The 27,682-nt window shown below is 43.4% G+C and overlaps 1 protein-coding gene across 1 annotated transcript; it reads left to right on the forward strand.

Annotated features, from left to right (window-relative positions):
* The first annotated feature begins 13,648 nt into the window (after nt 1-13,648).
* Nucleotides 13,649-18,285, forward strand: LOC139577001 (zinc finger and BTB domain-containing protein 26-like). Its single transcript, XM_071403687.1, has 3 exons — nt 13,649-13,801; nt 14,574-14,741; nt 14,951-18,285. The coding sequence occupies exons 2-3, from the start codon at nt 14,601-14,603 to the stop codon at nt 16,160-16,162; spliced, it is 1,353 nt and encodes a 450-aa protein (XP_071259788.1). The 5' UTR covers nt 13,649-13,801; nt 14,574-14,600; the 3' UTR covers nt 16,163-18,285.
* Nucleotides 18,286-27,682: the final 9,397 nt, after the last annotated feature.

Here is a 27,682-nt window from a genome sequence, read left to right on the forward strand (position 1 = left end):
CTCCATGGACTTTACAGTGTCCCAGAACTTTTTTTGAGTTTGTACTACAGGATGGAAATTTCTGTTTGAAAAAGCTAGCCTTAGCTTTCCTAACTGCTTGTGTATATTGGTTCCTAACTTCACTGAAAAGTTGCATATCACGGGGGCTATTCGATGCTAATGCAGAACGCCACAGGATGTTTTTGTGCTGGTCAAGGGCAGACAGGTCTGGAGTGAACCAAGGGCTATATCTATTCCTGGTTCTACATTTTTTGAATGGAGCATGCTTATTTAAGATGGTGAGGAAGGCATTTTTAAAGAATAACCAGGCATCCTCTACTGACAGGATGAGGTCAATGTCATTCCAAGATAAACCGGCCAGGTCAATTAGAAAGGCCTGTTCGCTGAAGTGTTTTAGGGAGCGTTTGACAGTGATGAGGGGTGGTCGTTTGACCGCAGACCCACTACGTATGCAGGCAATGAGGCAGTGATCGCTGAGATCTTGGTTGAAAACAGAAGAGGTGTATTTGGATGTCGAGTTAGTTAGGATGATATCTATTAAGATGATATCTATGAGGGTGCCCGTGTTTACGGCTTTGGGGTTGTACCTGGTAGGTTCAGAGATAATTTGTGTGAGATTGAGGGCATCAAGCTTAGATTGTAGGATGGCCGGGGTGTTAAGCATGTCCCAGATTAGGTCACCTAGAAGCACGAGCTCAGAAGATAGATGGGGGGCAATCAATTCACATATGGTGTCCAGGGCACAGCTGGGGGCAGAGGGTGGTCTATAGCAAGCAGCAACGGTGAGAGACTTGTTTCTGGAAAGGTGAATTTTTAGAAGTAGAAGCTCAAATTGTTTTGGTACAGACCTGGATGGTAAGATAGCCTGCAGTAGAATGCAACACCGCCCCCTTTGGCAGTTCTATCTTGGCGGAAAATGTTATAGTATCAGGGGTTTTGGTCGTTTTCCTAAGCCAGGATTCAGACACGGCTAAGACATCCGGGTTGGCAGAATGTGCTAAAGCAGTGAATAAAGCAAACTTAGGGAATAGGCTTCTACGGTTAACATGCATGAAACCAAGGCTTTTAAGGTTACAGAAGTCAACAAATGAGAGCACCTGGGGAGTAGGAGTGGAGCTAGGCACTGCAGGTCCTGGATTAACCTCTACATCACCAGAGGAACAGAGGAGAAGTAGGATAAGGGTACGGCTAAAGGCTATAAGAACTGGCCGTCTAGCACGTTCGGAACAGAGAGTAAAGAGAGCAGGTTTCTGGGCACGATAGCATAGATTCAAGGCATAATGTACAGACAAATGTATGGTAGGAAGAGAGTACATTGGAGGTAAACCTAGGCATTGAGTAATGATGAGAGAGATATAGTCTCTAGAGACGTTTAAACCAGGTGATGTCATCGCATATGTGGGAGGTGGAACAACATGGTTGGTTAAGGCATATTGAGCAGGGCTAGAGGCTCTACAGTGAAATAAGACAGTAATCACTAACCAGGACAGTAATGGACAAGGCATATTGATATTAGGGAGAGGCATGCGTAGCCAAGTGATCGTATGGGTCCAGTGAGTGGTTGGGCTGGCTGGGGACACGGCGATTCATACAGTTAGCAGACCAGGGCTAGCAAGCTAGCAGTTAAAAGGCCGGGGATAAGGGCCTTAGATGGACGTCGCAATGGGGGAAAGTCTGTTTTTGCGTCCTCGTGCGGTGACGTCGATAGACCAGTCATGGAATTAGTAGGGTTCCAAGTAGCAGAGGGGTCCAAGTTCAATTGACAAAATGGGTATAGTGGTCCAAGAAACTGGCCGATGGTTCAGCTAACAGTCCAATATGCTCTAGATAGCTAGCAGGCCGCGGTTAGCAGAATGGGCCTTCAGGGAACGTCGCACCTGAGGGGCCTGTTGGGATCCTCGGGCAGATTATGTCGGTATTCCATTCATGAAGGATCGGCGGAGTTCCGTGCCCCGTACCGGCAGTAGAAGGGGTCCGAATATTGTAGCCGAGGAGTGTGCTTCAGGAGTAGCCCAGGAGCCCTAGCCGGGAGATGGGTCTAGCATGGGCTAGCTCCAGGCTAGTTGGTGCTAGCTCCGTGACGGAAACGTTAGCCAGGAGTAGTCAACCCGGGTTGCGGTTAGCTAGCTACGATGATCCAGATGAAAAGGTTCAGGGTTTGCGGTAGGAATCCGGGGAGAAAAATAGGTCCGGTATGCTCTGGTTTGAAACGCGCTGCTAAAGGTTAGCTGATGACCGCTAGCAGTGGTTAGCTGACTGATAGCTGATAGCTGGTAGCTAGTTGGCTAGCTAGCTTCAGTTGAGGTATTCCAGTTCGGAGGTAAATAGAAATACTTAAGAAAAAAAACAGATCCACACCACATTGGGTGAGGTGGGTTGCAGGATAGTATTTTGAAGTTGAGGTTTAGGAAAAATATTAAAAAGAAAAAGATATATACATGGGACGAGACAAGACAAAGATGTCTGAATGCTACGCCATCTTGGATCATATGATCCAAGTTACCGTGTAGGGCACTGCAAGATTGGGTTACCAGGGCCATCTGGGACTGCCTCCTGGAGGAATTCAGACGTGTGATGGCTTTCTATGTCCTTCATAACTTCATGAGCATGTACACGAGGAACAGGAGGGGATTTGCAGCTCACCGCTATGTGCCAGAGTAGAAGTCTCCTGCTCTGCAGGATGTTTCAAGAATGGGGTCCAACAACGCAGCAAGACAGGTAATCTGTGTGCAAGAGATCTTCACCTCCTACTTCTTCGAAGAGGTTGCTGTTCCCTGGCAACACCATAGACTAGACTATGCACAACCAAAGGCTCTTCTAAGAGCCATCCACATTGCAATAAGAGTATTCTTCCCTTTACTTAGCTATGTCAACTGCAGTTATTAAATTCCCATTTTCTATCACTTTGATTTCTACTTCTCAGGTGAGGGTGCTGTTTCGGTAAGGGTGTGATGTATGTACAAAAACAAAACAGGCTATTTTAAGTCACCCATATCGAAAAATGCAGAACAATTAGACACCCTATAACCCACACCTACACTCTCATGTATCAATCTGATTGATTATGTAGTGCAGTAAGCAGGCTCAGGTGTATAGCTGTGGCTCCTTCCACCTTCAAAGAAAAGGCAAGAGGGCCAACCATGGAGAACAGTAAGACACTTAATTATTTCTATAACTACGCTATATTTTTTGTCCTTGTGTGTCCGTTCATGTTTTTCAGCATAGAGTACTCTGCAGCCACTTAGTGTGGACACCAGGTGAGGCCACACACACATCCCTCTCTCCTCTTCTCCCTAAATCCTCTAGGTTATAGCAGCTGTGTCGGTGAACCCCTCCTGCATCTGAACTGGCTACATAGAGGGCACAGCATGATCAGAGGTGAGAGGTCACTTGGTCAGGTCAACAGGAAGTATTATTAAAGATATGCTTTACATTGAAATACAGATAGAGATGCAGTAGTCCCAGAGTTAGTGATCCACGGTCAGTTTTGCATTTCACCTCCTGATGATTGATGACTGACAGTGTTAGCATGTTTAAGTCTTGTGTTTTTTTAAATTATATCTCTCGCCATCTGTCTCTCATCTGCAGGTATGTTTTGATGTGAGAGAGGATGCCAACCCCCAGTCCCGTCATCGCCACCTCACCCGCTATTAAAGGTTAGCTGATGACCGCTAGCAGTGGTTAGCTGGGACTGGGAGTCCAAGGCTGGTTAGGAGATCACTAGAGACACTTATGTAATTGTGATGAACTGAGAGAATATTAGGGTAGCACTGTGATTCATTAATCACATGCTGCCTTCCCTGCTCCTATGTCCTTACCTCTTTCCCTTTCTGTCTTTTACACCTCTCTCGCCACCCCTTTCTTCCTCTGTTTTTATAATGCACAACATATTGAAGTAAAGATTGAACTTGTATTCATAATATCACAATTATAATATTTATAATGCATGTATTTATAACACTTGGATAATTAACTTCTTTCAATAAAGCGTTTCACATTCTCTTCTAGTTGAAATTAAGTCTCTCATTTGATGAAATACTACACCTATCCTGTGTTTATCAGATCAATACGGATGAAGGAAATTAGATATTGAGATGAACCGGTTTTGGAGTATTTACATGATGCATAGGAAGTGTAGTGTAGAGTTTTTAAATTATATTTCTGTATATATGAATTACAAATGAGCCATAACTAGTTAAATCATGTTTCTAGACCATTGCATATTAAGTGTAACCATTGATGTACCAGGACCAAGATTGGTAAACACTGTTGAAGTGTATAATTGTAATACATACATGCAGACACAGTAGCAAAGACTAATTTGATACTCCTGGTATTGGATATGATTGAAAAATTATCTGAAAGACATTCATACCTGAACTGCACCTTTATTTGCCAAGGTAGAGTACATGATCAGTGAATACATTAAATGTACAGGCTATAATGTGAGGATCTCATGCATGGTAATAACTACATGTACTGTATATACGACTTACATCCTTGGCACAAAGTTACAGTTGAAGTCGGAAGTTTACATACACTTAGGTTGGAGTCATTAAAACTCGTTTTTCAACCACTCCACAAATCTCTTGTTAACAAACTACAGTTTTGGCAAGTCGGTTAGAACATCGACTTTGTGCATGACACAAGTATTTTTTTCCAACAATTGTTTACAGAGAGATTATTTCACTTATAATTCACTGTATCACAATTCCAGTGGGTGTCACGCCCTGACCATAGAGAGCCTTTTTATTCTCTATTTTGGTAGGGTCAGTGTGTGACTAGGGGGGGGTGTTCCTATCTAGGTTTTTTTTATGTCTATGTTGGCCTGGTATGGTTCCCAATCAGAGGCAGCTGTTTATCGTTGTCTCTGATTGGGGATCATATTTAGGCAGCCATTTCCCCACTGTGTTTTGTGGGATCTTGTTTTAAGTTAGTGCATGTAGCACCTCTTATGTTACGGTTTGTTGTTTGTTTCCTTTTGTTTTTGTAAGATTCACATAAATAAAGATGTGGAACTCAGAGCACGCTGTGCCTTGGTCCGTCTTCACACACAACCGTGACAGTGGGTCAGAAGTTTACATACACTAAGTTGACTGTGCCTTTAAACAGCTTGGGAAATTCCAGAAAATTATGTCATGGCTTTAGAAGCTTCTGAAAGGCTAATTGACATAATTTGAGTCAATTGGAGGTGTACCTGTGGATGTATTGCAAGGCCTACCTTCAAACTCAGTGCCTCTTTGCTTGACATCATGGGAAAATCAAAAGAAATCAGCCAAGACCTCAGAAAAATAATTGGAGACCTTCACATGTCTGGTTCATCCTTGGGAGCAACTTCCAAATGCCTGAAGGTACCATTTTCATCTGTACAAACAATAGTACGCAAGTATAAACACCATAGGACCACGCAGCCATCATACCGCTCAGGAAGGAGACGCGTTCTGTCTCCTAGAGATGAACGTACTTTGGTGTGAAAAGTGCAAATCAATCCCAGAACAACAGCAAAGGACCTTGTGAAGATGCTGGAGGAAACAGGTACAAAAGTATCTACAGTGGGGCAAAAAAGTATTTAGTCAGCCACCAATTGTGCAAGTTCTCCCACTTAAAAAGATGGGAGAGGCCTGTAATTTTCATCATAGGTACACTTCAACTATGACAGACAAAATGAGAAAAAAAAATCCAGAAAATCACATTGTAGGATTTTTTATGAATTTATTTGCAAATTATGGTGGAAAATAAGTATTTGGTCAGTAACAAAAGTTTATCTCAATACTTTGTTATATACCCTTTGTTGGCAATGACAGAAGTCAAACGTTTTCTGTAAGTCTTCACAAGGTTTTCACACACTGTTGCTGGTATTTTGGCCCATTCCTCCATGCAGATCTCCTCTAAAGCAGTGATGTTTTGGGGCTGTTGCTGGGCAACACAGACTTTCAACTCCCTCCAAAGATTTTCTATGGGGTTGAGATCTGGAGACTGGCTAGGCCACTCCAGGACCTTGAAATGCTTCTTACGAAGCCACTCCTTCGTTGCCCGGGCGGTGTGTTTGGGATCATTGTCATGCTGAAAGACCCAGCCACGTTTCATCTTCAATGCCCTTGCTGATGGAAGGAGGTTTTCACTCAAAATCTCACGATACATGGCCCCATTCATTCTTTCCTTTACACGGATCAGTCGTCCTGGTCCCTTTGCAGAAAAACAGCCCCAAAACATGATGTTTCCACCCCCATGCTTCACAGTAGGTATGGTGTTCTTTGGATGCAACTCAGCATTCTTTGTCCTCCAAACACGACGAGTTGAGTTTTTACCAAAATATACCATCTGACCATATGACATTCTCCCAATCTTCTTCTGGATCATCCAAATGCTCTCTAGCAAACTTCAGACGGGCCTGGACATGTACTGGCTTAAGCAGGGGGACACGTCTGGCACTGCAGGATTTGAGTCCCTGGCGGCGTAGTGTGTTACTGATGGTAGGCTTTGTTACTTTGGTCCCAGCTCTCTGCAGGTCATTCACTAGGTCCCCCCGTGTGGTTCTAGGATTTTTGCTCACCGTTCTTGTGATCATTTTGACCCCACGGGGTGAGATCTTGCGTGGAGCCCCAGATCGAGGGAGATTATCAGTGGTCTTGTATGTCTTCCATTTCCTAATAATTGCTCCCACAGTTGATTTCTTCAAACCAAGCTGCTTACCTATTGCAGATTCAGTCTTCCCAGCCTGGTGCAGGTCTACAATTTTGTTTCTGGTGTCCTTTGACAGCTTTTTGGTCTTGGCCATAGTGGAGTTTGGAGTGTGACTGTTTGAGGTTGTGGACAGGTGTCTTTAATACTGATAACAAGTTCAAACAGGTGCCATTAATACAGGTAACGAGTGGAGGACAGAGGAGCCTCTTAAAGAAGAAGTTACAGGTCTGTGAGAGCCAAAAATCTTGCTTGTTTGTAGGTGACCAAATACTTATTTTCCACCATAATTTGCAAATAAAATCATTACAAATCCTACAATGTGATTTTCTGGATTTTTTTTCTCATTTTGTCTGTCATAGTTGAAGTGTACCTATGATGAAAATTACAGGCCTCTCTCATCTTTTTAAGTGGGAGAACTTGCACAATTGGTGGCTGACTAAATACTTTTTTGCCCCACTGTATATCCACAGTAAAAACGAGTCCTAAATCGACATAACCTGAAAGGCCGCTCAGCAAGGAAGAAGCCACTGCTCCAAAACCGCCATAAAAAAGCCAGACTACGGTTTGCAACTGCACATGGGGACAAAGATCATACTTTTTGGAGAAATGTCCTCTGGTCTGATGAAACAAAAATAGAACTGTTTGGCCATAATGACCATCATTGTGTTTGGAGGAAAAAGGGGGAGGCTTGCAAGCCGAAGAACACCATCCCACCATCCCAACACCATCCCAACCGTGAACCACGGGGGTGGCAGCATCATGTTGTGGGGGTGCTTTGCTGCAGGAGGGACTGGTGCACATTACAAAATAGATAGCATCATGAGGAAAGGAAAATTATGTGGATAGATTGAAGCAACATCTCAAGACATCAGTTAGGAAGTTAAAGCTTGGTCGCAAATCGGTCTTCCAAATGGACAATGACCCAAAGCATACTTCCAAAGTTGTGGCAAAATGGCTTAAGGACAACAAAGTCAAGGTATTGGAGTGGCCATCACAAAGCCCTGACCTCAATCCTATAGAACATTTGTGGGCAGAACTGAAAAAGCGTGTGCGAGCAAGGAGGCCTACAAACCTGACTCAGTTACACCAGCTCTGTCAGGAGGAATGGGTAAACATTCACCCAACTTCTTGTGGGAAGCTTGTGGAAGGCTACCTGAAACGTTTGACCCAAGTTAAACAATTTAAAAGGCAATGCTACCAAATACTAATTGAGTGTATGTAAACTTCTGACCCACTGGGAATGTGATGAAAGAAATAAAAGCTGAAATAAATCATTCTCTCGACTATTATTCTGACATTTCACATTCTTAAAATAAAGTGGTGATCCTAACTGACCTAAAACAGGGAATTTTTACAAGGATTAAATGTCAGGAATTGTGAAAATCTGAGTTTAAATGTATTTGGCTAAGGCGTATGTATACTTCCGACAACTGTATATTATATTCTACTCAATCCATAGGCTTCATTTACGTCATTCAAACGGTTTTGAAATTGATACAACTGGTTATGATCGCTGAGGTTTATAGCTAGGCTCTGAACTAATATGTACACCAAACGTTTTAGGGTCCGTACACAGATCAGCCTCAAAGCTAGCTACACATCCATAGGCATAATGGTATTGTTATCCTCCACTGCACACACTGCAAGAAAATAGTTAGCTAGCTATGTTATTTCATCTGCATTGCATGGCAAATATCAGCATGCCAAGCTTACACAATTGTACATTCAATTTGCAGTAAATGCTTCAGCTAGCTAGATTCTTTACATCCACTGTTTCACTAGACGACAGCCTGGTATGCTGGTTGTTTCAGGAGTCCCTAAAACATGAAACAACCAGAATTACAATTTCATACTCATGTCACAACACCCATAAAGCTAGCCAGCTAGCAGGCTAATGTTAGCTAGTCAGCTAGCTTGTTCAATCGCGATTTTCGTAAATTAACTTTATGACAAAGAAATAAGCATAATCGTTTGTCTCTACATTAACTAAAATATTCCTGTCAACTGTAATTTGTTTGCATGATTAGTTATGACGTTATAATCACTTACATTTGCTTCCATCCTAGTATTTTTGTCCGCCATCTTTGCTGTAGAAAGTCTCAAGCCTTGGGTCGCATAGCTCAAATTCGTCATGGGAACCACCCGATATGATTGGCCATCGCCCAGCGGTTGTTGCTGGTGATTTGCATAAAGTTGGGGAAAGTTTATGTTTTTCACCTCCTCCCACGCCACCTTCGCACCGCCCTCTCCGCTTCTCACCGCTTTCCTTCCATTGAAATGAATAGGAAGCGATGTTTCACCGCCCGGCATCTTGTGCAAGTGTACATGAGCTGTCAGGTCAATAAACTTCTGAAATATTTCTAGTGCATACATTCATTAGCTGGCAAGAAAAGTCATACTTGATCGGTATGTTCCTGATCAATTTTTAAGTGTTGTTCTACTTAATAACTTTCAGACGGTCACTATGGTTGAAAGTATGGATTATATCCCTCACGCTCTGCGCAGGCGAATGCCTCGTGTTCATGTTCACTAGCAAGCGGTGCCGTGCGGTGAAACACCGCTTCCCATTCATTTTCACTGGAAGGAAAGGAGGACGTGCCCGCGGTTCATATAAAACCGTACGTCAGACCACGCACTGTCTCACATGTATTCTTGCAACGTTGGCTTTAGCCGTATCGCGCAAGTTGTCTGCTCAGCGGCTCCCGTTTTTCGGATTGCATCTTCCCAGGTCCCGGTAGGGTACAGTGCATTCGTAAAGTATTCAGACCCCTTGACTTTTCCCCCATTTTTACAGCCTTATTCGAAAATTGATTAAATTCATTTTTCTCCTCATCAACCTACACACAATACCACAAAATGACAAAGCGAAAACAGGTTTTCAGAAATGTTGGCAAATAAAAAACAGAAATACTTTATTTACATAAGTATTCAGACCCTTTGCTATGAGCTCAGGTGCATCCTGTTTCCATTGATCATCCTTGAGATGTTTCTACAATTTGATTGGAGTCCACCTGTGGTAAATTCAGTTGATTGGACATGATTTGGAAAGGCACACAACCTGTCTATATAAGGTCCCACAGTTGACAGTGCATGTCAGAGCAAAAACCAAGCCATGAGTAAGTATAAGTATAAGTATAAATAAGTGAGGTCCAAGGAATTGTCTGTAGAGTTCCAAGACAGAAAGAGATCTGGGGAAGGGTTCCCAAAAAATGTCTGCAACATTGAAGGTCCCCAAGAACACAGTGGCCTCCATCATTCTTAAATGGAAGACGTTTGGAACCACCAAGACTCATCCTAGAGCCGGCTGCCTGGCCAACCTGAGCAATCGGAGGAGAAGGGCCTTCGTTCAGGGAGGTGACCAAGAACCCGATGGTCACTCTGACTGAGCTCTAGAGTTCCTCTGTGGAGATGGGAGAACCTTCCAGAAGGACAACCATCAATATTTGTGTTAATCTGCATCCATCCCTTACAGCACTTTATTGGGGTATTCCTTTATAGAGTCATATGATGTTGTTTGTAAAATGCTATGTTCTCATTGCAATATGACATTATTTTGTGTGTACACTGAGTGTACAAAATATTAAGAACACCTTCCTAATATTGCATTGCACTTGCACCCCCCCCCTTTTTTTGCCCTCAGATTAGCCTCAATTCATTGGGCCATGGACTCTACAAGGTGTCGAAAGCGTTCCATAGGGATGCTGGCCCATATTGACTCCCCAGTGTTGAAGGTCAGTGAAGTGGAGATGTTGTTTCCTACCTTCACCACCTGGGGGCAGCCCGTCAGAAAGTCCAGGACCCAGTTGCACAGGGAGGGGTTGAGACCCAGGGCCTTCAGCTTGATGATGAGCTTGGAGGGTACTATGGTGTTGAATGCTGAGCTGTAGTCAATGAACAACATTCTTACATAGGTATTATTTTTGTCCAGATGGAATAGGGCTGTGTGCAGTGCGATGGCGATTGTGTCATCTGTGGACCTGTTGGGGCGGAATGCAAACTGATGTGGGTCTAGGGTGGCCGGTAAGGTGGCGGTGATATGATCCTTGACTAGCCTCTCAAAGCACTTCATGATGACAGAAGTGAGTGCTATGGGGCGGTAGTCATTAAGTTCAGTTATCTTTGCCTTCTTGGGTACAGGAACAATGGTAGCCATCTTGAATCATATGTGTGGGTTGTAGACTCCGTCTCATGCTACCACTAGAGTGAAAGCACCGCCAGCATTCAAAAGTGACCAAAACATCAGCCAGGAAGCATAGGAACTGAGAAGTGGTCTGTGGTCACCACCTGCAGAACCACTCCTTTATTGGGGGTGTCTTACTAATTGCCTATAATTTCCACCTTTTGTCTATTCCATTTGCACAACAGCATGTGAAATTTATTGTCAATCAGTGTTGCTTCCTAAGTGGACAGTTTGATTTCACAGAAGTGTGATTGACTTGGAGTTACATTGTGTTGTTTAAGTGTTCCCTTTATTTTTTTGAGCAGTGTATTATTTCTTACATTGTTACCCCAGGAAATCCTAAGTCTTATTACATACAGCCGGGAAGAACTATTGGATATAAGAGCAACGTCAATTTACCAACATTATGACCAGGAATACGACTTCCCGAAGCAGATCCTCTCTTCGGACCACCACCCAGGACAATGTATTTAATCCCAGCAGCTGACCGAAAAAAACGGCGACGCAGAAGGGGCAGACGGAGCTGTCTTCTGGTCAGGCTTCGTAAATGGGCACATCGCTCACCACTCCCGGGTATACTACTCGCCAATGTCCAGTCTCTTGACAACAAGGTAGACAAAATTTGAGCAAGGGTTGCCTTCCAGAGAGACATCAGAGACTGTAACATTCTCTGTTTCACAGAAACATGGTTCTCTTGGGATATGTTGTCGGAATCGGTCCAGCAAACGGGCTTTTCCATGCATCGCCCTCTGGGAAGAGTAAGGGCGGGGGTGTATGCTTTATGACTAACAACTCATGGTGTGATCATAACAACACACAGGAACTCAAGTCCTTCTGCTCACCCAACCTAGAATTCCTTACAATCAAATGCCAGCCATTCTACCTACCAAGAGAATTCTCGTCAGTTATAGTCACAGCTGTGTACATCCCCCTCCTCAAGCAAACACCAAGACGGCCCTCAAGGAACTTCACTCGACTCTATGTAAACTGGAAACTATATATCCGGAGGCTGCATTTATTGTAGCTGGGGATTTAAAAAAAGCAAATTTGAGATCAATGTTTGATCAGCATATTGATTGCACGACACATAGGGCTAATACTCACCAACCACTACTACTCTAACTTCCGCGATGCATACAAAGCCCTCCCCCGCTCTCCCTTCGGCAAATCCGACCACGACGCCATCTTGCTCATCCCGACTTATAGGCAGAAACTCAAACAGGATGTACCAGTGACGAGAACAATTCAACGTCTGACCAATCGGAAGTCACACTCCAAGATTGTTTTGATCACGCGGACTGGAATATGTTCTAGTCAGCCTCAGGGAACGACATTGATCTATACCCTGACTCGGTGAGTGCGTTTATAAATAAGTGCATTGGAGATGTTGTACCCACTGTGACTATTAAAACCTACCCTAAACAGAAACCATGGACGGATGGCGGCATTCGCAAAAAACTGAATGCGCGATCCACTGCATTTCACCATGGGAAAGAGGTCTGGTGATATGGCTGAATATGAACAGTGTAGTTATTCCCTCCGCAAGGCAATCAAACAAGCGAAATGCCGGTACAGGGACAAGGTGGAGTCGCAATTCAACGGCTCGGTATGTGATAGGGTCTACAGGAATCATGGACTAAAAAATAAAAACAGCCACATCACGGATACCGACGTCACGCTTCCAGACAAACTAAACACCTTCTTTGCCCGCTTTGAGGATAATACAGTGTCACCGTCTCGGCTCGCTAACAAAGACTGCGGCCCCCCCCGCTCCTTCTCAGTGGCTGATGTGAGTAAAACATTTAAACATGTTAACCCTCGCAAGGCTGCTGGCCCAGACGACATCCCTAGCCACATCCTCAGAGCATGTGCAGACCAGCTGTGTGACTAGTGATCCATTTAATAAAGTGGCCAATGATTTCAAGTCTGATGTAGGCAGCAGCCTCTCTGTGTTAGTGATGGCTGTTTAACAGTCTGATGGCCTTGAGATAGAAGCTGTGTTCGACTTACCACTCAAACGTGCTCAATGACAGAAGTGAAAAATTCAAACTAAGTTGTTAATTTGATCGATTTCTAATAGTACAACCTCGATTCAAAGCAGTTATTTTATGTAGCTGAACATGTCATTATTACAAACTCGTGAAAGTGACAAACTGACACGTTTTCATTTTCATCAAAAACTATTTTATATAGAAGGAGTTGCAACCCAGTCTCTCATTCATTATGTACTTTATGTACAAATTAGCACAATGTTTTTATGTACTAATAGCACAAACTCATGGCGCATCGAACTCCATCAATGCCACGCCCCTTCTGAATCCTATAACTCAATGTTCACGGAGTTTGTGCTATTAGTACAAATAAACATAACTTTTTATCTACTACTACCAAAACTTCATGACCTTTGATCACGTGATTTTTGAAAGGCAGTGACCAACGATGTACATCAATTTGACAAAAGTGATTCGCTCGAACGCGCCCATTGACTGCCGAGTCTGCTTCGCAAGCATTCCCGGAAGTCTCGCGATGTTGGGTCTCTGGGTTTAGAAACTCTGTGGCGCTGCCCCTCCTCACTGGTTTCCACTAGTTACTACAGCCACAAAATGAAATTTGGCTATTATCGTAAAGATGTGTGAAAATTAAAATGTGCTTCTTGGTCGTAATTTAAGGTTAGGGTTTTGCATAAGGTTAGCAGTGTGGTTAAGGTTAGGGTTAGCTTTAAAAACTAATTTTACGAAAATAAACGGTAGAAATAGGCGGGGTTTATGACTTTATGGCTGTGCGATCTAGTGACGAACCTCCTTACTAGCACTTCCGCACTGTAGGCAAACTGCAATCTTTTTCAAGACGATTCTAGATTGAAAAGTAGATTAATGTAAAGTGATTTTACCGAGACAGTTTTCGAGGCGTGATTTTCCTATTGACAATAGACGATAGGTGAATGTTTTCTCTAGCGCTGAAATGTAGTAATGCTGTTGTCTTTACATTCGGGACACTGGTAAAATATGGCCACTGTTTTAGAGCCGCATCTAGATTCCCGTGATGAAGAGAAAGAACGCCGAGTAGACATAATATGCTTTTGCTTGATCGTTTCACTAAAACAATGAATGACGCCTAGCTGTGTTTCTGTTTGATCCAAATGGAGTGACATCCTTTTTTCAGAATATTTATCAAACATCAGTTTGTCTTCTGACGATTAGGCTCCGCACAGCAGCATAATAATAGGCCTAAGAATATTAATCCTACTATATTATCAATTGAGATTGTTTTACGTTTTGATATGTTTCAGTTTTCATATTGATCTCTTATAATATCAGCATTATTGATTGTTCAAAGATTTATTTGATAATTAGAACGAATATATTATGTCATGATTTTCTATTTGGGTATGGTACACTTCACATTACACTGATAGTCATTGCTCAGAAACATAAATTAATGTTGCATTCTTTTATCATCATGTTTGACCCTGATAATGTAGTTTGAGCCTTTGTGATGTCTTATAAGCCTTTATAATGACATATTATGTCTCAATCTAGGACATTTTCAACTGCCTCAAGCTGGCTGTTATTAAATCTGGATAATTCTGATAATACTACCTCATAAAGGGATCATATTCTCATAAAAAGTCTTAAAATTAATTTCAACCACATGATATTCCATATACCTGTTATCAAATGCATTGCCACTGTTTTCTCCCTCCCACCAGGCCTGCAGGCAGGTGCAGGAAGCCACAATGTCCATGGCCCAGCAGCAGAACCAGGTGATCCTCCAGTTCCGCTTCGGAACCTTCGGAGACTCTATGCTGCAGAAGATGAACCTGCTTCGCCGCCAGACCCGCTTCTGTGATGTCACCGTGCGCATCAATGACCTGGAGGTACACATCTATCAACCACCTGTGTTTTTGCACTTATTATAAGCATTCTCTGCTGCTTATATTATAAGCATTTTCTGTTTACCAAGTTTTTATATATTTTGTATCTTCTTTTTATCATTATTTTATTAGGCACATCACCATGAGGTGCAGTCTCTGTATGAATTGTGCTATACATTTTATAATAAAAAATAAAAAAATATTATTATTAGGTCCCCGGTCACAAGGTGGTGTTGGCTGCCGGTTCTCCCTTCCTCCGGGACCAGTTCTTCCTTCAGGACTCGTCCACAAGGGAGGTCCAGATCTCCATGACCCAGGAGGCAGAGGTGGGCCAGCGGCTGCTGCTGTCCTGCTACACAGGCACCCTGGAGCTGCCTGAGCTGGAGCTGGTCAACTACCTAACTGTGGCCAGCTTCCTCCAGATGGGCCACGTGGTGGAGCAGTGCACCCAGGCTCTCAAGAAGTTCATCCAGCCACGACACTGCCAAGTGAAACAACAGCCTCAGGAGGAGGAAGGAGATGGAGAGACTCTCAGAGCCTCTCCCATCCAGAAAATACAGGAGCTGCCCCATGCCCAGGTAATAAATCGTGAGGAGGAGGATGATGAAGATGATGATGTGATAATTCAGCCGATGACCCCAACCCAGAGGCGAGACAGGGGTGAGGGCGAGGAGAGCCCCATCACCATCGTAAAGGTGGAGGCCGTTTGTGAGCGGGTGTCGGAGATGTCTGACCGCTCCTCTGCTTCCATTGCAGGGTGCTTCCACACCAGCCCCCCATCGTCATTACACTCCCCTGAGCCCCAGCACTCCCTAATCAACTCCACCGTGGACACCCGGGCTGGTGAGATGACCATACCACATATGCCAGGATACCCGCTCAGCCCCCCCCCACTACCCACCTCAGCCACAGGGAGACCTAATCTGGGGGGGCACCTACGAAACTCAGACAAATCTCTTCAGTGGTACCACCAGTGCCCAAAGTGTGCCCGTGTGTTCCGCCAGCTAGAGAACTACGCCAACCACCTCAAGATGCACAAGCTGTTCATGTGCCTGCTGTGTGGAAAGACGTTCACCCAGAAGGGTAACCTGCACCGGCACATGCGGGTCCACGCTGGCATCAAGCCCTTTCAATGCAACATATGTGGCAAGACCTTCACTCAGAAATGCTCTCTCTTGGACCACCAGAACTTACACAGTGGAGACAAGCCCCATCGCTGTAACTACTGCGACATGGTGTTCGCACACAAGCCAGTGCTCCGCAAACATCTCAAACAAATCCACGGCAAGAACAGCTTTGACAACGCCAATGAGCGGAGTCTACTACATGACGGGGTTCTTGATTTTGAGTACGGGCGTCTGCAGGACTGTAGCATGGACAATAGCATGGACAATAAGCCTGTTGTTATGGATGACTCTCTTTAGTGCTGTATCAAGTTTAATTTCTGCTGAGTCATAAATTAATAGCTGCGTAGTAGTGTTAGCTGAATTGTAAACCGTATCGTACGGTACTTGAAGGTACAACACTGAATATTAGAATAAAAGTTACTGTAGACGTGTATACAGTATGTGTTCATATTTTATAACAATGTTAATTTAGTGAATGAGTTAACATGATATTTAAAAAGCTGCCCTGATTGTGTGGTGTCATTTTTGTAATACATGTAAATGCATATTTTATTTATGAATAGACAACAGAATGTGAATCTGTTCGATTTTTTATCAGATTAAAATAGCAAGCTTTAAAAATGTGTAATGCTGACATTTCTGTTAAATCACAACAAGTGTTCTTAAGTGAAATGAGTGCCAAAAATATTACTGACATAATTTGTCCTCAGGAGGATTGTTTTGGCTAAGGTAGCCCACAGTAGGACCAAAGTGATGATAGTGTGTCTTTAAAACATAATATGTTATTATTGTCGATTAAGCCTGTTTTGAAAATGGGTAGACAATAAATGCTTGTATCTTGTATGAGGATGTGACGTGGGTGAGAATGATGAGGATGTTGTGTTTCTACCATATCAGAGGAGCAGACACCCAACAGGAAAACAATGAGTCCCACATTACTTTAAGTGACACTAAAAGCTGATCTATTTGCAATGTTATTAGATTGGTAGGTACAGGTTAATTACAGTGTGTGTACACATTGGTACGTAGTACGGGCAGTTTGGGCCCAACTGTCAATTAGAATTTATTTGCAAATCTAATTGATAGCCTACAAAGTCCAAACAGCTATAGTTAGCTGTGCAACAATGTAAGTACTATGCAGTAAGTACTATGCAACAATGTGTATCTACACTGTAATTACACTGTACCTGTCAATGTAACCACCATGTAAATACTAGTATTTTTTTTCAGCACAATGGAACCAATCAAGTTACTGCATTCAGCCTGTAACCCCAAAAGCATTACTATGCTTCCTACAGCAGATGGAGCCATTGTATACCATGTAATCTCACAACATGCTGCGCTGTCTTTTGTATTCTCTGAGAACACTACATGTAGTTACCCATTGTTGTGGTTGTATTACTGCTGTTACAGTACTGTAATTCAAGATTGTAAGAGGATTTACATTGATGACCATTCCTCATGCCACAGCATCAGGGTTATTATAATGTAGTAAATGAATGTTTACACTAGTCTTTTTATCTGCTCCATTTAGATATCAATATACCATTGTACTTCATACCATGCCTTATGAATAGATGTATTCACTGTCACACTGATCTCTGTTTTATTTACATAGATATCAAATTAAGGGGCCACATCAGTTGATTGACTACTTGACTGGTTACAAGTAACGTACAGACAGTTCTATATGCACATTGAGTGCAGTCTAGCCTGCGCAGATTACAAGATCATTATACTGTATCATATTGATGGCATTTCTGAGAAGGTAAACACATCACCAGGGATTACAAATATCTACAAATCTGAGCAGGCCTGCACAGAGTATGTCTGTAAATCTGGAATACGCCCTCTGTGTGTGTGTGTGTGTGTGTGTGTGTGTGTGTGTGTGTGTGTGTGTGTGTGTGTGTGTGTGTGTGTGTGTGTGTGTGTGTGTGTGTGTGTGTGTGTGTGTGTGTGTGTGTGTGTGTGTGTGTGCGGTGGTGCATGGACGCATGGTCTGTGGGGCAGCTGGCATGTCTTCCTGTGCCTAGCCCAATCACTCAGGCAGACAGGATCTGCTTGGCTGAAACTCTGCACCTCTGCTGCGCAGCCAGTCACAATCCTGACTCTTGGCTCACTCACAATTACTGTAGTCAGCTCACATGGCTAACTGGGTGTGCTCGTTGTTAAGTCTCCTCCCGCTCCGGCGCTCAACGTCACCGTATCCACCGGTTCTGGCAACCCATCTTTACGCACACCTGGCAACCATCATTACGCACACCTGCACAGTCACACCTGGACTTCATCACAACCTTCATTACTTAACATTTATCTAGCACTGTTTTGTCAGTCATCAGGTAGTATTGTTTGTGTGAGACGCTTCTCTTGTTTTGTATCATTCCATGTTCGCTATCATTAAACTCACTAACTGCACCTGCTTCCTGACTTCCTGTGTCTATGTTACAATTGTTCTGTGGAATATCTCACTTAGACGTTGTCACTGTCTATGTTCTGTTCGTACAGATATAGCCTTTTTTGTGTATGTGGCCCCTATTAAACCAGCTCTGTGTGTGTGTGTGTGTGTGTGTGTGTGTGTGTGTGTGTGTGTGTGTGTGTGTGTGTGTGTGTGTGTGTGTGTGTGTGTGTGTGTGTGTGTGTGTGTGTGTGTGTGTGTGTGTGAATCCATTAAGCAGCAGCTACAAGAGCAACATAGCTTTAATCTTCGAATTGCTTAATTATGTAAACTGAAACATCTAATTTGATTCGTTAATTTGGCAAAAATGCTCTGTATTCACATTCATGAGTTCCTCAAATGTTTTGCTAATTGTGGGCAGGAGCTCTTAGCCTAAAGGTGATAATTGTCAATTTAATGCGCTCTATGACAAAAACACAATGCCAAAGAAGTGTGAGTTTTGTTGATGTTCTGTTTTGGAGTCTGCAGACACAATGCCCAGAGAACTGTCTATGGCCACTTGCCCTAATTTGCTGTTATTATTCAACTGAATCCACAAAACAACAGTGATACGGAACGTTATCAACCAGCCAAGTCCGCCACGACTGATGGTGAAAGATCTTTTCCAAGAAGCCATGTGCACCTCAGATAGAATATTAGACATGTACTACCACTCTGGGACTTCAGACTCCAAACTGTGGTCATTGTTTTTACAAATGGGACGTTTGGGTAGAAATATGGAGCCCTTTGTTAAACAAGTCTTGTCTAGAAATAGCTTCAAATGTTTTGTTTTAGTGCAGAATATCAAATATTAGTCACCCAGTGAAGCCCTCAGAGCTCCTTTTGTTCTCCGCTGGACATTTTAAGATGTTTTAAGTGGCTGCTTGTCTCACAGAATATGTCTGTCTTAAAGGGGCTGGATGTCAAGAACATTCATTCAATTATACTGAGAAGAAATACAATGTTTTTAGAACTGGTCCTGTCCCTGTCTGACTCCGGTCAGTGTGTTTTCTGTCAGATAACAGAAACATAATGATGTAAATCATAGGTACTAAGGACATTATATTGTCAAGTGAAGTGCATAATACCTATCCACGGTAGTATCCACTTCAGTAGATATGTCCTGGAGCAGGGGCAGAGTGGCCATCTGGCAATTTTGGCAAATGACAGATGAGCTGGACCATTTTTTAGTTGGGTGGGCTGGTCGAAATTGACACACATAAATATTTATTTATTTTAATAAAATAAATGAAAAAGGTGACATGGCTGGTGGCCCATGAGCCTGTTAAGATTTGTTTTACACTTTCATTACAGTAAAGTGTATTATCTTCATGATTTCTGTAATGAAGGTGTGTGCCCTACCCCTGTGCCTGTTTAGCTGGGGCCTGCTGTAAGTGTAGTTATTTCTCAACTCTCAATAGCAACTATTTTACAAGCAAGATATTTGATATGGCTTTGAGATATGGAGCGGCGCGAAGTGCTCACCGGCCATTGTGAGGGCTACTACCAGCAGTACGGCCGGGACGATACCAGTATTGCGATATTTGTCCATGGCGAAGCAGATAAAACTCTTTGGTCCTTTAAAAACCTGCTGTATGTAAAATATTCTGTGCTGTAGCTTGGAAAATAAATAAATGTGACTCTGGATGACAACATAATGATGTTTGTTTCCAACATTAGGGCTGTTTTCCTAAAGAAGTTGAATCCATTTTGTGTTTTGTTTCCTTTCCCTGATACTAACGAGTATCGCGATACTGGTATCGTAACGGCCCTAACCAGCAGTGGGTATTATTTAGAGTTAGCGATCTAGTTAATGTGTTTTGAGTTTCTACTTCCTCAGGTGTTGAACTCCAATTAGCCTATGATATTAGTTAGTGCACATAAAGATGTAAATGTTATGTGTCAGCACTGTTGTGTCAGGGTGTAGGGTGTATGTTTGGGGATGGGGTGTGTGTGTGGAGCGTGAGTTAGCGGAGCGTGTAGTGACGTGGGCTGGTGTGAATAAAATGCTAGAGCCTAATTTTTGTCCCAGTCCTCCCCTGCCCTGGAGTGCTACTGGATGTGCAGGCGTTTGCTCCAACGCTACTGTAACCAACCTTCCTAATCAAGGTTCTGAGGAGCAGCTGTGATGTGTCCACATCAACAAAAGGACAGCTACCAGAAGGTAAAACAAGATTACATGTCCTCGTTCCTGTCTCTCTGGCTAAAAAATATAATGATTTAATAATATACAGAGCTACCGTTCTTCATCCAAACTATAAATTAATCATAGGCTACATGAGAAATTGCTGATATGTGATATTGATTTCTGACAAAAGTGTGTGTATGTGTGTGCGTGTGTGTGTGTCAACTTTGTCCAAATTGCTGCTGCTTTCCTCTGGTGTTAAGACCAAGATGACTGTTTTAAACATATCAAGCTGCCTGGTGTGAGAGGGATCATATTAATACATCTATGAAATCAGTGTAGACATTTACTTTGAGTGATTGAACAGTACTGAAATACAGTGAAGTGGAATGAAGTCTAACTGATTGCCCTGGGGAGAAGCAGAAGTAGCACTGTCAGTCATGTTGACTTTCAAAATCCTGCGGTAAGTTGTATGCTCTTCACTTTAAAACTAGAATCCTTAATTAGTGAAACTGCCATATCCGTTTAGGATATTACGACAACAAGGAAGTTAATGCAAACAACAAACACTGCAATTTTTTTAACCATGCAATTATCTAGATCCCTCATCTCCTCGGTTTCATCACCAAAACAAAAACAATAAGAAAGGCACTGGGGGAAACTGTGGCGCTGTTTCTCCAAATGTAGTTTCCATCTTCAAAAGGATGTTGAATTTGTGCAATTGTCCTTAATTAGCTCACAGTTACTGTATTTAAACTTCACATTGTCATTGCTTTACACACAGTAGCCTACCAGCCTTGGGACATATTCTTCTATACACACACAGTCCCTCACTGTCTCTTTCTCACTGTATTTCTTTTCATTCATTCCATCTCTCTTTGTCTTTCGCCTGTTCACACACATACATTCTACTAATTAAAAACCATTCATGGGGAAATTAGATATTTTTACTAATCTCTTATCTGTCCTCAGGCAAAGCCGAGGGTGCAGAGGCTGGGAGCGCTGCTAAAATCCCACTTCCATTTCTCAGTCTTATCACTCTCACTCATTGTTCTTAATCAGAACCTTGAGATGAATAAAACATACTCCAGCTGTGGCAATTAGTGCAGCTTACTGCCGGGGGTTTCCTGTCACTGTGTGTGTGTGTGTGTGTGTGTGTGTGTGTGTGTGTGTGTGTGTGTGTGTGTGTGTGTGTGTGTGTGTGTGTGTGTGTGTGTGTGTGTGTGTGTGTGTGTGTATGTGTGCGTGTGCGTGCGTGCGTGCGTGCGTGTGTGTGTGTGTGTGGACATGTTTAACTATTCTTGTGGGGACTTCTGGAAGTAATAGTAAACAAACCAAAAGTTTACCAACTGGGGACATTTTGTTAGTCCCCACGAGGTCAAAGGCCTTTTCTAGGGGGTTTAGACTTAAGGTTAGAATTAGTGTTAGGTTTAGAATTACGTTAAGGGTCAGGGCTAAGAACTAGGGTTAGTTTTAGGGTTAGGAGCTAAGGTTTAGGGTTTGGGTTAAGGTTAAGGTTAGGTTTTTGGGTTAAGGTTAGGGGGGTTAGGGAAAATAGGATTTTGAATGGGACTGAATTGTGTGTCCCCACAAGGTTATCTGTACAAGACTGTGTGTGCGCGTGTGTGTCTGTGTACAGTATGTACGTTCACAAACTATATATGACCAAAAGTATATGGACACCTGCTCGTCGAACATCTCATTCCAAAATCATGTGCATTAATATGGAGTTGGTCCCACCTTTGCTATAAACAGCCTCCACTCTTCTGGGAAGACTTCCACTAGATGTTTGAACATTGCTACAGGGACTTGCTTCCATTCAGTCACACACATGTAATTCTCATGAAGAGAAGACGCCAAGACAGGGGATGCAGGTCGGGGTGCCTTGTGAGAATTTGTCAGCGAGTGGGTAAGCCGCCTCTACCATCCGTGCTATTGGCCAACGTGCAATCATTGGAGAATAAACTGGATGAGCTCCGTTCAAGACTACCCTACCAATGGGACATTAAAAACTGTAATATCTTATGTTTCACCGAGGCGTGGCTGAACAACGACATGGATAATATACAGTTGGCTGGTTTTTCCATGCATTGGCAAGATAGAACAGCATCCTCCAGTAAGACAAGGGGTGGAGGTCTGTGTCTATTTGTCAATAACAGCTTGTGCGCAAAATCAAATATTAAGGAAGTCTTGAGGTTTTGCTCGCCTGAGGTAGAGTATCTTATGATAAGCTGTAGACCACGCTATTTACCAAGAGTTTTTATCTATATTTTTCGTAGCTGTCTATTTACCACCACAAACCGATGCTGGCACTAAGACGGCACATAACGAGCTGTATAAAGCCATAGCAAACAAGAAAATGCTCATCCAGAGGCGGAGCACCTAGTGGCCGGGGACTTTAATGCAGGGAAACTTAAATCTGTTTTACTTAATTTTTACCAGCATGTTACATGTGCAACCAGAGGAGAAAAAAAAACTCTAGACCACCTTTACTCCACACACAGATACGGGTACAAAGCTCTCCCTCGCCCTCCATTTGGAAAATCTGACCACAATTCTATCCTGATTCCTGCTTACAAGCAAAAACTAAAGCAGGAAGTACCAGTGACTCGCTCAATACAGAAGTGGTCAGATGACGCAGATGCTAAGCTACAAGACTGTTTTGCTACCACAGACTGGAATACGTTCTGGGACTCATCCGATGGCGTTGAGGAGTATACCACATCAGTCACCTGCTTCATCAATAAGTGCATCGATGATGTTGTCCCCACAGTGACCGTACCTACAAACCCCAACCAGAAGCCATGGAATACAGGCAACATCCTCACTGAGATAAAGGGTAGAGCTGCAGACGAACCATCAAACAGGCGAAGCGTAAATACAGGACTAAGATTGAATCCTACTACATCGCCTCCGATGCTCATCGGATGTGACAGGGCTTGCCATCGGATGTGACAGGGCTTGCAAACTATTACGGACTACAAAGGGAAGCCCAGCCGCGAGTTTCCCAGTGACACAAGCCTACCAGACGAGCTAAATTACTTCTATGCGCGCTTGGAGGCAAGCTACACTGAAGCATGCATGTGAGCACCAGCTGTTCCAGATGACTGTGTGATCATGCTCACCGTAGCCGATGTGAGTAAGACCTTGAAACAGGTCAACAGTCACAAGGCCTCAGGCCCAGACGGATTACCAGGGCATGTATTCCGAGCATGCACTGACCAACTGGCAAGTGTCTTCACTGACATTTTCAACCTGTCCCTAGCCGAGTCTCTCATGGCTTCATGTTTCAAGCAGACCACCATAGTCCCTGTACCTAAGAACACCAAGGTAACCTGCCAAAATGACTACCGACCCGTAGCACTCACGTCTCTAGCCATGAAATGCTTTGAATGGCTGGTCATGGCTCACATCAACACCATAATCCCAGAAATCCTAGACCCACTCCAATTTGCATTCCACCCCAACAGATCCACAGACGACGCAATCTCTATTGCACTCAACACTGCCCTTTCCCATCAGGACAAAAGGAACACCTACGTGAGAATGTTGTTCATTGACTACAGCTCAGCGTTCAACACCATAGTGTCCTCAGCACAAGGGCCCCTTAGGGGTGCGTGCTTTGTACCCTCCAGTACTCCCTGTTCGCCCATGAATGATTGGCCAAGCACGACTCCAACACCATCATTAAGTTCTCCCTCAATGTGACCAAGACAAAGGAGATGATCGTGGACTACAGGAAAAGTAGGGCCGAGCACACCCCCATACTCATCGACAGGGCTGTAGTGGAGCAGGTTGAGAGCTTCAAGTTCCTTGGTATCCATATTACAAATAAACTATCATGGTTCCAAATACACCAAGACAGCCGTGACCTCTACACCAGGCGGTGTCAGAGGAAGGCCCTAAAAATAGCCGAAGACTCCAGCCACCCTAGTCATAGACTGTTCTCTCTGCTACCGCACGGCAAGCGGTACCGGAGCACCAAGTCTAGGTCCAAAAGGCTTCTTAACAGCTTCTACCCCCAAGCCATAAGACTGCTGAACAATTTGCATTGCCCTTTTTTTACGCTGCTGTTTATTATCTATGATCTATGTGTAGTTACTTTACCCCTAGCTACATGTACATATTACCTCAATTACCTCGACTAACCTGTGCCCCCGCACTTGACTCGGTACCGGTACCCCTATATATAGCCTCGTTATTGTTATTTTATTGTTGCTATTACATTTTTTACTTTTGTTTATTTCTTGAATATTTTTCTTAACTCTTATTTGTCTTAAAACTCCATTGTTGGTTAAGGGCTTGTAAGTAAGCATTTCACAATAAGATCTACACCGGCGCATGTGACAAATAAAATTTGATTTGAATTGATTTAAAGAGCATTTGTGAGGTTGGGCACTGATGTTGGGCAATTAGGCCTGGCTCACAGTCGGCGTTCCAATTCATCCCAAAGGTTTTTGATAGGGTTAAGGTCAGGGCTCTGTGCAGGCCAGTCAAGTTCTTCCACACCGATCTCGACAAACCATTTCTTTATGGATCTCGCTTTGTGCATGGGGGCATTGTCATGCTGAAACAGGAAAGGGCCATCCCCAAACTGTTGCCACAAAGTTGAAAGCACAGAATCGTCTAGAATGTCATTGTATGCTGTAGAGTTAAGATTTCCCTTCACTGGAACTAAGGGGCCTAACACTGGAACTAAGGGGCCTAATGAAAAACAGCCACAAAAACAGCCCCATTCCTCCTCCACCACCAAACTTTACAGTTGGCGCTATGCATTCAGGCAGGTGGCGTTCTCCTGGCATCTGCCAAACCCAGATTCGCCCGTCAGACTGCTAGATGGTGTAGTGTGAGTCTTCACTCCAGAGAACATGTTTCCACTGCTCCAAAATCTAATGGCAGCGAGCTTTACACCACTCCAGCCGACGCTTGGCATTGCGCATTGTGATCTTAGGCTTGTATGTGGCTGCTCGGCCATGGAAATCCATTTCATGAAGCTTCTGACAAACAGTTACTGTGCTGACGTTGCTTCCAGAGGCAGTTTGCAACTCTGTAGTGAGTGTTGCAACTCACGACTTTTACATGCTACGCTCTTCAGCACTCGGTGGTCCCGTTCTGTGAGCATGTGTGGCCTACTACTTTGCAGCTGAGCTGTTGTTGCTCCAAGACATTTCAACTTCACAATAACAGCACTTACGTTTTACTGGGGCAGCTCTAGCAGGGAAGAAATTTGACGAACTGACTTGTTGGAAAGGTGGCATCCTATGACGGTGCCACGTTGAAAGTCACTGAGCTCTTCAGTAAGGACATTCTACGGCCAATGTTTGTCTATGGAGACTGCATGACTGTGTGCTTGATTTTATACACCTGTCAGCAACGGGTGTGGCTGAAATAGCCAAATCCACTGATTTGAAGGGGTGTCCACAAACTTTTGTATATATAGTGTATGTTTGCATCCTGCCTCTGTTTGATGTGCCCAGCAGCGCAGTAGAACATGTCATAGAAGTGATTGTTTTGTGATAATGTTACTGATAATTACTGATAATATGTCAGTGTACAAACGTATCCCATCACTCTTTGGCTATACAGTATGTATTTTTAAGACTTACATAAATAAACAAGATAATAGAATACAATTATAAATGCTTTATTTGCGCTTTAGTGAGTTTGTTGGACTGACTAAGCCCATCGTTCTTAACTCTGATGGATGTGTAGTCACACTTACATGCTCTTAAGTGTCACTAGATAAACAGTGTTTTGACTCAGACAGACTGACAACAGATAGGCAGGTCTGGCATCTGTATCAGGTCTGAATCTAGCTACAGGAAAGTATTACAATACAGTGTACTGGTAGCCTATAAAGAGACCTGGATGTGTGTCTGATGGTGTAAGCCTATTTTACAATGTAGAATACAACAACATGCACTATACCTGGGCAAGGTAAAGTACAGTACACAGAAGTGTACAGTTTATAGAAGCGTGGGTCATAGACAGTAATGTACACTTCAGCACCTATAACTGACTGGCTTAACTGTGTTGATCATGGCCATTATCAAGGAACAACATGATGTGTCAGGACTGGTTGGTTGTCATGGAGAGGAAAAGTAAAATGCCACCGCCTCTCTCTGGTCTCAGCACTTAGATAGTACATCTGACCTATGACCTTTAGGTGATGATGCATCCCCACTGGCTCATGCTGGTATGGATAACGTTCATGAGATAAAATTGCTGTTTTTTATCCGTTTTTTGCTGTTGTTTTGATGCGAGGGGTGAATGTCATCCCACCTGATTTATTGAGTCATGAAATAATGACCGACAGACTCAGTTCACTTTATTGACCTTATTCAGGAATTTGTCTTGCATCATCAGCTCTTTAGTTCAAAGACAATCAACATATGCAAACAACAACGAGATCAACTGACAACAACAAGATCACAGAGGCAGATGACAACACAATCAAGATAGGCTCATTCTCCACTGTCCATCAGGTTGTCTGTAGTCCGTCCCTTGAGGATGATGCCAAACCAGACAGTGGACTCGTCCTGCAGAAATGAAAGAAATTGTCTCTGGCACCAGTCAGGCCTTTAGTAATCGAGCAAGTGCCAGTGTCTAACTCAATTTGGCCAGAAGGAGTGTGGCGGCAAAGAGACTGTCTTTACGAGTAGGAGTTAGTTATAATAGGGAAATGGATACACTACAGTGATGCACAGCACGTGTGTGTGATTTTGAGTGAAGGTATGGCTCTATGTTCTGTACTCGGATATACATCTTCTTACAGAAATACTGGCTATATCATATTTCCAGTTCCACTGTATAAGCAATTACTTCTACTTCTGGTACTCTTTACTCTCTCAATATAGCTGTATACCCATCACACACACACTGCAGCTTGACCTTTCTGTGAAGCTGATCATACCTGAAGAAACGAAGGGAAATTAGTCACAGCCCCACCCTCAACCACCACCTTCTCCCAGAGAACAGTGTTTACTATTTACTGGTTTACTATTTCCTGTGGTAATATTGGGGTGAGACATGTGGGTTGATGTTTACCTACTCTGCATGGTGAAGGCCATGGAACAACTCAGCGCTTGTTCAGCAGGTCCAGGCCGATTTTGGCCCCATAATGGCGGCAGATGTGCATGAAGTGACCCTTGACCCAGTGGTAAACACGATCAATGACTGACACCCCCTCCATATGGTGAAGAATAACAAACCACCACTCAATGCCTGCTCTGTTCCTCTCCACAAACTCGCACACACT

Source organism: Salvelinus alpinus, chromosome 5 (genome assembly GCF_045679555.1).
Source record: "Salvelinus alpinus chromosome 5, SLU_Salpinus.1, whole genome shotgun sequence".
NCBI classification, from domain to species: Eukaryota; Metazoa; Chordata; class Actinopteri; order Salmoniformes; family Salmonidae; genus Salvelinus; species Salvelinus alpinus.